At 40.0% G+C, this 12,338-nt stretch overlaps 3 protein-coding genes across 4 annotated transcripts; 2 read left to right on the plus strand and 1 right to left on the minus strand.

Moving 5' to 3' along the window:
- Positions 1 to 272: 272 nt before the first annotated feature.
- RB195_006377 (uncharacterized protein) lies at positions 273 to 5,172 on the minus strand (the record flags this gene model as incomplete). Of its 2 annotated transcripts, XM_064179428.1 has the most annotated exons (9): positions 273 to 401; positions 455 to 631; positions 714 to 812; positions 881 to 978; positions 1,036 to 1,064; positions 1,118 to 1,279; positions 3,019 to 3,120; positions 3,243 to 3,322; positions 5,020 to 5,172. In XM_064179428.1, the coding sequence occupies 9 exons, from the start codon at positions 5,170 to 5,172 to the stop codon at positions 273 to 275; spliced, it is 1,029 nt and encodes a 342-aa protein (XP_064036383.1). The 2 variants fall into 2 exon arrangements, with proteins under 2 accessions (XP_064036383.1, XP_013304081.2); XM_013448627.2 differs by having other exon boundaries at positions 881 to 1,064.
- A 395-nt stretch (positions 5,173 to 5,567) lies between these two features.
- RB195_006378 (uncharacterized protein) lies at positions 5,568 to 11,089 on the plus strand (the record flags this gene model as incomplete). The annotated part of the gene is made up of 4 exons (XM_064179429.1): positions 5,568 to 5,723; positions 8,830 to 9,006; positions 10,554 to 10,676; positions 10,796 to 11,089. 4 exons carry the CDS (start codon positions 5,568 to 5,570, stop codon positions 11,087 to 11,089), a joined length of 750 nt encoding a protein of 249 aa, XP_064036384.1.
- A 288-nt stretch (positions 11,090 to 11,377) lies between these two features.
- Positions 11,378 to 11,732, plus strand: RB195_006379 (uncharacterized protein; the record flags this gene model as incomplete). Its single annotated transcript, XM_064179430.1, has 3 exons — positions 11,378 to 11,427; positions 11,477 to 11,564; positions 11,616 to 11,732. The coding sequence occupies 3 exons, from the start codon at positions 11,378 to 11,380 to the stop codon at positions 11,730 to 11,732; spliced, it is 255 nt and encodes an 84-aa protein (XP_064036385.1).
- Positions 11,733 to 12,338: the final 606 nt, after the last annotated feature.

Here is a 12,338-nt window from a genome sequence, read left to right on the forward strand (position 1 = left end):
CGAGGACCTCCTAGTGGTTCGCTGGAAATCCTTTAATGTGGTTACATTCCCATTGGTAAAGGAATCTCGTGCGACGAACACAAAGAAAAGGTAAGAAAGAGGACGAAAAGACTGGCTGCTCTAACATTTCTGCAGCACTATTTCATGGAAATAAGAAAAGATACTCTGAGGGGATCAGCAACATGGAAGAGCTCCATCGGAAAGGACTTCGAAAACAGAAGATTTCAGGTCATTTGAATTCTAATACTCTGCTGCAATATGGAAATGCAATCCTAATTTAGATCAACTGGAAGGGGATGATCAGGGACTAGTGACGTGAAAAATGATGTGATAAACGAGTAACAAGTCGCAAAGAAAATCTGGATACTAGAGGGAGGTGTCGGAGCCACGTATCCTGGTGCCTGAAACAATTTTATGGCAGCGAAATATGATCAGAAGAAATAGAAATACATACTTGTTCAGCTGCTTCCTGCGTTTCCTCGCCAGCATTGTTGTTGTTAACGTTTGGCTCGGTAAATTCTACTACACGTCCCTGTCTTTGATGATTCCTCCTCAACTGGATGAAAAAGATGAATAAAGCAATAGCCAGGACGGCAAGAAAACGCTCGATCGACGAATAAAGCATCACAGCCTGCAGAGAAAGCACTTTAATAATTTATTCATGTTGAGAAGATCATTCTTTGTTGCACTTCATGTTGAAACATCGAACTGACCGATAGCAATAGCACAACTCTAAAAACTTTGTAAACGAAGTCAAGAACGTCTCGCCCTCCTCCAGGAACTGCAGCAGCAACATTAGGCTCCGCAGGAACCTCAAATGATAATTCGAATAAATAGATTCTAATATGAAAGAAATGACGACGAAGGGAGTGAAAAGCACCTGCGCTGCAACTGGTACGTTACCGTTGTCTTGGTTAGGCACAATGGCAGCAGCTGGTTGTTGGTCGCCACGAGAGAACACTGCTTGTGCAGCTTGAACTGAAATTTGCTGTTCAGGTGATCCTCCGAGTGGTGAGATACTATGCGCCATCTGACCCATCATAAAATTCTGATACTGCTGCCAACTGAAATGCATTTGTTGAATACAGAGCCTATCTACTTTTAAACAGCTACTCACTGGTTCATATAAGCGACATAATAATCTGAGAACTGCTGCAGTCTTGCAATTTGGTCCGAAGCAGATGGACCATAGTAACGCTGATACCATTCGTAATAACTTGTTGCTGTTTGAGAAGAACCGGTATTCTGCTGTTGTGACGATGATGAATTAGGAGAGTACCTAAACGACGTTCAAATAGTGCATGGGAGATACTCATTAACTATATTCTGTAATGAGCATTTGTAAACAGCTACACGGCTTACAACTTTCCAATAGTCGCTTTGCACATAAAAATGTGGGAAGGTTACGAAGAAGAAACAGACTCTGCAGCAAGCACAAAATTTCTACACTTTTCGACTTTCCGGTCGAGCACGACGCCTTTGCCGCTACGTATGTTCCAGAATCTACCAACATCGCGTAATACTTTCACCGCGCTATTTTCCTTTAATTCACGTTACAAACCGTTTGAAATTAATAGTAAATAGGGGCACCACCGAGGTCACAGTACCAGTGTAGTGTTTTCTTTTCACTATGCGCTACAGGGCACGGCAGTCAACCCACACTTTTTACAGAAAATTTAAAAAAAATGCAAAAAAGTACTTCTTGATCTTACACTACTAAAAATGTTAAGAACACGAACGGAAATTGATATACATTGCACCACTGTGAAGTGGTAGCAGATATGATCTACTTTTCAAACTAATTATTACCAACTACAACTAATTACTTGTTAGATTCCAAACTACTATTATTTTCCCCACAATATTCCCTTTACTGAAAATTTGCAATGTACGAATGGTTAAGCAAAAATTATGTAGGATGAAGGTTTACTCTCTGGGTGATGCTTGAAACGCAGTGGTTGCAATCTAGCATTTCGATTTTTACAACTATACATGTCAGTTCGGTTAGATTAATTCATCACACATCTTAAATTAAAATTTCCGACTCGGGTGTACACGAATATTAATGAATACATATAAACAAATATTACAAATTATCATAGTAACAATATACTATATATTTTTAAATTTTTATATTATATATTATACTATTAAATTTAAATCATTACTACTGCTATTGTTACTGCTTGTCGCAAATTCTAACAAACAATTATGAAGAAACTACCAAGTACTTGGAAGAAGCAGGACCTGACCACCAACAGACACACAGTAGGGTCAAAACGACATGAAGCAAAGGCAACAAAAAGCAGTATGAAACCCGGGGCAGTTTCGTAGGCGGCTGCAACGAAGCGGAGCTGTCGAGCTAGAAAAAGCTAGAGCTAGAAAAGGCAAAAGCTTGGAATCGATGTGGGACCATTGCTAACTGCAGAAAAAAATGGTGCTAACAAGAGCCCTTCCTCGATCCTAACCGCTAGCTCGCTCAACTCGCTTACTATCTGCATGCGGTAGTCGGGTATTTGAGTATACGCTCTGGGCACGTAGCTAGAGCTATATAACATACACTATTACATAGCGGAAGCTACCCAAAAGGTAATGTGTCCAGCACACTGCAAAGGTCTAACTCAGATAGATAGATACCTAGAAGGAGCGTGGAATCCTTGTTAAAAAAAAACTCTGAGTTTCCCTACGCTGAACAGCACTGTCTGCCAGGGGTAGCCCGGTCACTTGATGTCGATAGACAGTTCACGCGAGACTAAAAGTCTCGCAGGATATGCAGCAGTGACGAATGTATGGATTATGTGCGAGCTTCTGCCGTGCGAAGAAACCAAATAAGTGAGTAACATTTAAACAAATATAAATGGGTTGAACTTTTCTACACGCCTTTCATCAAAAGGTCAAAGTAAAATGAATGGCTTCGACGCAGTTGAGCCGCGTCAAAGGAGCGTTGACCCTCTTCAATGCATACATCTTCAATTTATAGAATAAACTAAATAATAATAATAATAACTATAAACTCACCCCTGAATTGTACTGTGATTCCCAGCTCGGTGCCGCAATTCGGGGCTCGACTGTGGTAATGGGCAAACAAGATGAAGGACTTGTGGACCATCCACTACTTTCCTGCAATTGCACATAATTTAAAAAAGAACACGAAAAATACAACAACGTAATAAGAACATAGTAATTAAAACACTTCATGATGTTGTATACTCTACAAATAAGTACAGAATATAGTGAGTCACCTCTGATCCATAACATCTTTAATGACCATTTCGTCGGTGAGACAAGCACCAGAGAAGATTAGCCGTTGGGAAGTTACCGCCTAAACAAAGAAAACAAGTGATATCTGTCTCATAGGTTACAAAATGTTTGACTACCAGGCTTCACATGTGCTCTAAATGACAGAACACATTCTCCAAATGACAGAATATGTCATGGTGATTCACACAAACCCCTTCTGATATCCATAATAGCACTCATGGAAACTTTGCTAATAGAAACTTTGAGTTTTTTGGAAGCCTCAAGTCTTGCACGATCACAGAAAGACTTTAGAAGAGCCAAGGATGATAAGACTAGGGGATGTTGTACTATAAGAGCGCATCATCGGTTCTCGGAAAGCTAAGTTCTTACTTTGTTTTTTTTCTTTTTTCTGTTATTTATTTCTTTCATCGCCACATTATTTGATTTCTTCGTGACGCGCGCGTTACAGAGGTCATGGCTTTCCATACTGAAAATATCGAACGGCACCGAACTATACTGGTAGCTAACTAGGTGTCCAGTCGGCTTTGCCCGAGCACAGGTACATCGCACAACGCAGCCTAATTCTAAATAACCGTACTAATGTACTCATAATTTTGGGAGAGGTTTCATTAGACTTGAAAGACATAGAAGAAAACCGATAAATCGATGGAATCGACAACCGCAAGCAAAATTGTTTTCACATTCGTATTTGAAGTGCAAAAACGCTAGCTGAGAAGTTCCTTCTGCCCCTACAGCGCAAAGCGCGTCAAAATCAAATTGACTGCTGTCAAACACCATCGTTTATGACCATCACCATCGTCTCGTATAAATGTCTGCAGTCAGCACCGTCAAATACCTTAATAGTAAGTGTTCGTCGTATTCCATAGAATATAAACAGTGGATTTGTGGCAGTATCCCTCAAGAAATCGATATAAATGTGGACTGTGGAGCATTGTTCTATGACTAGAGTTATTGTTAAACAGCACTGACGAGAATCCTCGGAGTATCTAATTTCCCACCAAATTCTATGCGCTGTGGAAAGAAAATCTCAATCACTAAGTCATGTCTTTCTCGCCTCGTCCAAACTTCTCGGCGGCGGTTCCTACAGCGCTGTTGGATGTGTTCTGCCTCCTCTCGTTTAAGTGCTGTTTCGCGAAACCAATTCCAACTTTGAAATTCTATCGTGCATGATTAAGACAACTGGGCGAACAGCATAGCAAGCTACAATGAGTTGATCTAACTTCTCAAATGTGAGACATACACCATTCTTGGTTCTTATTTTATGAGAATTCGCGGAGCAAAGCCTGACTGTCACATCATACATAATATGATTAATTATGACATTCGATAGAATATGACGCCATCTGACAAAACCTAATCCTCGCATTTCTTTTTCTCGCATACATTTCCCAGTTAACCTTAGAACATTGGAGTATTGTGTTCTTATTTCTCCAATTAATACACATGATCTTTGAGTTCTCAACTTATTTCCTTGTCATATACGTGATTTTCACATTGGTTATGTGGCAAAGAAGTGAAATGATGAGATCAAGGATCTGTGGCTAAGAAAGAAAATGTTAACGTCAGAACTGACGGAAAGCTCGAAAACGTAGTCAACCAGTACAAGGCAATTTGAACTTCACAAAATACTGCATATAACCATAGCTTTCCTTCTTCTAGGATCTCTGGACCATCATCTTATGATACCAAAGCTGATTGCCATCTTTAGACCGCAGTGAAAAGAGCATCGCAGAGTAAAAAGGAGCGAGAGGAACTCACAGGATGAGATGAGCAAACTTGATGGAGGTGTTCCTTTAGATGACGGACTGTCCAGTGGAGCGGACACACAACTCGGACATCCTTCGAAGTCTGGAAGGCACAACGCACCGTCAGTTCAACTGTTTCTGAAGAAGCTCCTGCCGCCGATGTCATTCCTGGAACGAGTTTAATCTTACTCGGGAGTCGACTATCCAAGAGGTCCCAACCCCAACACATGAGTTATGCAGACACGAACTGATTTCGAGGAAACCACACACAAAACGAATTGCCCCGCAATGAGCAGTAGACAACGCTGCCATCGATTATCAGCTGATACACGTACACTTATGACGTCAGCTCTGTCGCCACGCGACCGCACGTGGCTGGTCCCGCAGTGAATTGTTTCATTTTCGTTTGCGTGGCCTAAATTCTCTGGTCATCTTGATTTTCAGTGGATTACCATGGACTAGGTTCCAATCGTTTCTTTTTCTTGTTGGCGTCCATTGTTCGTAACAAGTTTACGATTTTGGTGTGTTCTACCGCTCTCCAAAATAGTTTAGAGCGTTCAGATGCCGAGTGATTTGGGCACATGGTTCAGGACGATTCCGATAGTCACTAGATATTGGTTTGCCCTTTCTGTTGTCATTCCACTGCTGGGAAGATTCGGCCTCATTAATCCGCTATGGATGTACCTGGACTGGGATCTGATTTTGTACCGATTTCATGTGAGTGCTTCTGAATTATATTCATTCTTTGACTTTTCTCTGTTTGCTTATTCCTTACTTTTGCTAAGATTTCGACCTAAAGTTAAAGTTAGTTAGTTTAATCTATAACTTGGAATATCTAGTACATTTACCCAGTCGAAGTAATGTGTGCGGTTGAATTACTTTGGCATCAACTAGAAACTTGAAGAGAACTGTAACGTAGGCATTCCTCACCATTGATACTTCCACCATAAATCAATCAAACTTTTGAATTAACTAATTAAACATTGAACAATTCAGAAGTAAGGGGAAATTAATGATTTGTGGACCAACAATGCCATCACTGACAAGGCTGAGCAAAGCGGCATGCTAGACGCTTTTCTGGACGCTCTATCTTACTTCTTTCTCTCAGTAACTTTATCTTACATGTCATAGATCCTCTAAGACCAACGTTTAGGTCTTAGGGTCCCGATTGATTTAGTCATTAACTTCCAGAAATAAGGGCACCACTGAGTGCTTCCTCCTACAATCCTATATTTTCCCATTAAATTTCAGTTGGGTGGCACATATTCATAATGTAACTACGGTTTGATCATTTTTCGAGACCGATGACCAAATTGAAGTACGTAACGAACATATACGAATACGCATGGAGTTGAGAGTTACAATTTGATGGGACTTGATGTTTTCTATGACAATTAGCAAGAAAAAGTAAGTACCAAATATTAGTTCTTATTGACGATGCCTGAAAGGAATTCAGTAGCGGATTCCAAAACAATAGTACGCAGAGTTTTTGTAATTTTGGTTCTGAAATGAACAGGCCGGCAAAAGCTGACGAGTGTCCTGCAGGAAACAGTAAGAAATGAAGTGGAATTCAGATGTTATTCATAGGGAAAAAACTATAAATTGATATACAAGATGTATAGGAAAGAATGTTATCAGTAAGGTTGTCGTTCAACTTAAGAACTTCACCCAGCACTTTTTTCTCTTCTTTGATGATAGACTATTAATATCGCGGAGTTTCGATCTTTTCATGTGTATTAGCGGCACAGTATCTCTTCATCTCAAACGATGCTATTTCTGTTCGCCCTGATCCTTTCTTTTCTTCTGGTCATTACAGTTCTTGCAGTTTGCGGTAATCTAATACTTTCTGGGAGGATAAATAAAAATGAAATCATAAGCGCCTACTTTTCCACCTGTTCTACCTAACCTTATTTGATCGATTCACCTACGCAAACTCGGAACAGAGAACTTTCACTGGGACCCATTTTTTTCGACGAGTAAGCGTAAAGAATAAGATACTTCATTTTGGAATTTTCTAGAAGGAAGAAAGTTTTCGTATCTACTTTTAATTATATAAACTGCAAAATTTTTCGCCGTCTGTCTCTCCTGCTCGAATTTTCACGGACATTCAAAAGTCAAAGCGATCTCAAACTCAGGTAATCGGATCTGCCGTCATATATTCCTCCAAGTATCGTTAACAATCGCAGGTTTGCACCGTACGTCACACAAGGAGAATTTCTATTTAGCATGTGATGAAATCTGCGAAGAAAGAGTTTTTTCCTCGCTCTTCATCCACCACTCTATTGGGTTCCTTCTTCTGTATCCAATAGAATTGGACATAACTTGGGGTGGTTGACTATGCTGATTATATACGGATCCGTGAAATCAGTAGACATTATCTTCCGGAAAAAAAATGATTTTTTAACGCTTTTAGTGAAAACCTGCCACTTAGGGCTTGCGGGATGAGACGACAGGGATATTTAATAGCAGGTATCGGTGTATTGTAGAGAATTCCTCAAGACAATTATCGATATTACTGACAATGAACTATGTGAACTATGAAGACGTGACAGCCAATGTTTTTCTTTACGTACACTCATAGGTGCGATAGGGAGAAGCTGGACCCTTCTCACGTGAAGGGGGTGCAGCTCAAGTAAAGAGGGTTCTTTCGCCAACCGCACAAAAGTGAAGGGGCTAATTTTGCCAACCATTTAAAAGTGAAGGAGGTCCCTTCCCTAACCGTTCAAAAGTGAAGGGCACCGGCTCCGACCATCGCATCTATGCATACATTGACAATTAGACACTTTTTAAGCTCATCTTTTTCCTCATATTAGTATCTATGTTTTAAGCGTTACTAGTGCGATAGGCCTCCAACTGCACCGACCTGAAAACGACTGCATTTAAAACCGCAAGCAGCAGGACATTTGGCCAGTTTTGTTTTACCTGCTAATCCTTGCCAGAACAGTTTTTGTTGACAGTAGGATCGAGCGCCTTTTTGTTGTATGCACATCATTTGTGAAGTTGGTTACCGATCCATTGGACCAGAACAAGAGCTACGTTCAACTAAACTATGACCCCGTTTATCCGTAAATTCACAAGTGTCTAAAAACTGATGCAAACACTTCTGTATACACAAGAGGATCTTTTATCCACATGACATTCACGACATCATCTAGAATATATCAACTTAGTTTATTTCGGTGAAGGAAAGCAGGCATAGGAAAGAATGTCGATAGTTGCTCATCACCTACACTACCTTGAAAAAAAAACCGGGACCTTTTTTTTCTTACCATATAATCGGTGTTCGATTCTCCGCTCCCCCCTGGACCTCAATCTTTGCAAAAGAAAAAAAAAACACTCAAAAGTGCGTACTTTTTATTAGTTAACATTAGAATTTAATAGCATTTAATTATCAGAAGTGCTCAAATTGTGCGAACATTGCAAGGCTTAGAAGATCATCAGTAACCTCGTGAGAAGAGCGTTTTAAAGGGCACTTCTGCGCTTGTTTTGAAGGTTATGTTCTAACTGTGTTGCAGGCAGATTTTTTTCTGCCCGAGTTTCTTACTTCTCGAGCATTTCAGTTTTTCCAGCATTTAGATAGGACATTAGAAATGCAAATTTTCTCATCTGCGTTCCATCTGAATTTTAAAAAATTGGGGCGTTCAGGAAATGGCAATTCGGCGATTTTTTTTTTTGGAGCAGGTCTTCTACCTAATGTTTGGGAAATGTTTATCATTGCGCTCTTCTAGCGATGTTGTAAACATCGCGAGACTTTCTAAATTTAATACTGTTCTCTTAGTCTCTGCATTTATTTTATTTTTATGCCGACATCGTTTTCTTTCAGTTTTGGCGACCCCTCACTGCACTAATATTCTATCCTGTGTCGCCACAGACTGGTTTTCATTGGTTATTGATGCTCTACTTTTTGTACAACTACTCGAAGAATTTGGAGTCCGGAGTATTTTCGGGGAGACCAGCAGACTATCTCTACATGCTGATATTTAATTGGTTGGTCTGCACGGTGAGTGGCATTGCTTCAGTTTTGATATTTTTCATTATTGAAAGGTATACTGAAATGAAATGAACGTGAGTCATTCAATTGTCATGTGGGTTCTAGCCGCAGTGAAAATTAACGTGTTTTTTGCAGTAAAGGAGGTCATCTTCAGTTTCTAATGTATTAGGTTGAAGGGATCATCGCTTGTTCCGGAGTAGGAGGAATAGGGAGCATTAAAAAGCTAGGAATTAAACACCATATCAGGATTCATCCTTGTATTTTTTCGCCTTATTACCTGGTTTGTGATTATTCTTGCAAATTCAGTGAGCGTTCTTAAATTGTTCGTAACTTACACATATTTTTGACTACTTTTCTAAGTTACCGGTTGGATGTGAGTTTCAAGAGTTATATTCTCATCATTAATGCGCTTGGTACATACACGAATAAAAAAGGGTTTCTTCTTTTCATGTTAGTTGTTTAATGAAACGTAAAGGAATGCCATTCCGTCAAGTGCGTCACTTTCATTTCGTTAATGTCTTATGTTGCTTGCAAATAACTAGCACTCTCTTTTGTTGTCTTTTTGATACGTTTCTGTTTTGTTTAGATTTCACGAAGGCAAAATTGCTACTAAAGTTACCAGATTATGATAAGGCTTTATAGATTTAATGCTGGGAATTTTCGCTTCATCTAGGATACAGATCACAGATGGTGACGAATGTCAGAATGCGAGAAATTTCCTGCACAAATTAAAATAGGAGAAATTTCTTTGCGGAACATTTTTACAATTTTCTGGTGATGGAACAGTTCTATGTAGTGAGAGTGGGCAAAAGAAGCAGAAAATACTTTAACTTGAAAATTTCGAGGAAAACTTATTCCAGCTACGGTTTGAAGATGTTGTAGGCTCATGATAGACCCTAAGCAAACGAAAACAATAAACAAATAATTGCGGCATAAGTTGTGTAGAAGATGCATATTATAAGATAAGATCTGAACAGACAAGAACGAATGAGTGATATACGTAATATATCCAGACTGTTCGCAGTACACAAGTACTCATGCCGTTCTAGTCCCGACGAAAAAATCTGCAGAATTACACACATGTGCATACTTGCAGAAAAATGTGTATAAGAATTGTTTGAGATAAACGCGAGATGTGAAAAAGGCGAAGGATGGAGTGATTGAGATTCATCAAACCTTTCGAGATGAGCGAACGTGTTCAATTTCGATTCACAGTCAAAAAGGTTTATGAGTCATGTTGCCTATGCAACGAATTTCGGAGACAAACTAGAAATAAACATTTCTAACAACATTTTATTCACAGCAAAGTAGCGAATAGCTTGTGCGATTTCGAGCTGTTAAAGCAGACGCAGTGGGAGTCCTCACTGCGTCTTGCCACTGCGCTAGACCTGCCCAGTAGGACGAATACAAGCTTTGTTTTATGGTAATTGATAAATGTGTCCTTTCACAACCTTTGTTGCATTGCCATAACATTCAACAAGTGAGAGATTGGTTCCTACTCATACCGCCATTGTAATGTTTCGAAATAGCGTTCGCTTCACTATTAGCCTTTGCAGGGAATTTGTATGGCAGCTGGTGTGTATTTCCTGCTTGAACCTATGGTGCTCAGTGTTCTGTATGTATGGTGTCAACTCAACAAAGACACTGTGGTATCATTTTGGTTTGGAACACAATTCAAGGTATGATTTGCAATGTTTCTTTCTGTTATACGGTAGGAATGAGAGAACGCTATTTTGACACTCTTTCAGACTTATTTTGAAAAAAGTTATTTTTCAGAGACTTTGACATTCACATTTAGGCCATGTATCTCCCCTGGATTCTATGTGGTTTCAATGCAGTTCTACGAGGTGGTGGCATGAACGAACTGCTGGGCATTCTTGTCGGTCACACCTACTATTTCTTGGCCTTCGACTACCCTCTTCAACATGGCGGGTCCTCCTTCTTACGAACACCACAGTTTTTGTACAACTATCTCCCTAATGAGGAAGGTGGGGTGCACGGATTCGGAGCGGAAAGAGTTAATCAGCGTCGTGATGGTGCCGGAGGCGGCAGACATGTGTGGGGTCGGGGACAAGCTTTAGGTGGGGATTAACATTATTTAGTTCACAATGACGCTAGCGTGTAACGTTTACTGGTTCGGTGCATCGCAAATGATTTGCTGTTGATAAATATGTGATTGAAGCTTCCCTCCTCGCATGATGTTTTTGAACTAATTCAGTGTTTGACCATTAATTCGCTTAAGTTATTGATCCTTTGTACATTGTTGTAAATAAAAGATGTGTTCAACTTTTGTTCCTTTTCTATGGTATTAATGCCTTCATGTATCCCTTGTGTTCATTCGAGAATTGTGAAGTTTGAGTGGTAAATTTGTCAGGTCGAAATGCAGAACGACGCTGGTGAGACGGTTGAATTATACGTCCCTAGGAAATGGTAAGCTTCAGCTCATTTTCCTTAACTGTCAGATATCCCTCAGATTCAGCTCTTCATCCAATCGTCTTATTGGTCCCAAAGACCACTCTTCGATTCAGCTTGACATTGTTGATGTCGATCCTATCACAGGACGTATGGTCAGTCTTGTTTGTCATTTTCCAGTGCTTACTTCAAATCTACATAATTAGGTTGCTGGCAAATCGACGCGCTACGCAATATGCGGTGCTCTTCGTCGCCAGGGCGAGTCTGATGATGCATTGTTGAGGCTGGCTCAGAGAGACGGAATTATCCCTAAAAATCTTTGATTTGTTGTTCCCACTACTTTGGTAAAGTTGTTGATATCTATTTATTATCAATCATATCGTTATATACGCTTTGGAAATTTAAGTCCATTCGAAGTAGAATACAAAATAGTAATCACGATTGGAGGATTGTTGGCGTCGAATTAAGCTTGTTTAATTGACTGTCTGGGCCGCGGCTTCTAATTTGGGTATTGGTAGGCGTGTTGGATTGTCCCATATGTTTCCTTCATACTTTTCAGACACCTTTGTTTTTTATTCAACAAAGAAATACCACAGCCGACAATATAGTCAAAAGAATACTCAGTGGTCTTCGCCCATCGATGTGATAGTTTGCTGCTCCTCCGGCCTAGGACGCAAGTCGCCCTGATTGAAGTGCTGACGACCTCGGAAAGAAATCTGTAGGACAACCTAATGCATGTCTAGAGTATGTGATCTTAGTGGGAAATCACGTGTTGTCGCTTAAGTTGAGCTTGAGCCTGATAGTTACGTGGCACGAGAAGATCAATTGTTTCGATCTATCTTTTTCTCCAAACGCAGAATGGTGAGTTATTTGAGAGGAAAAAGAAAATGTAATACCCTGATTAGACCTTATAAAATGGGAGATTCGAG

The sequence above is a fragment of the Necator americanus genome, chromosome I (genome assembly GCF_031761385.1).
Source record: "Necator americanus strain Aroian chromosome I, whole genome shotgun sequence".
Lineage (NCBI taxonomy): Eukaryota > Metazoa > Nematoda > Chromadorea > Rhabditida > Ancylostomatidae > Necator > Necator americanus.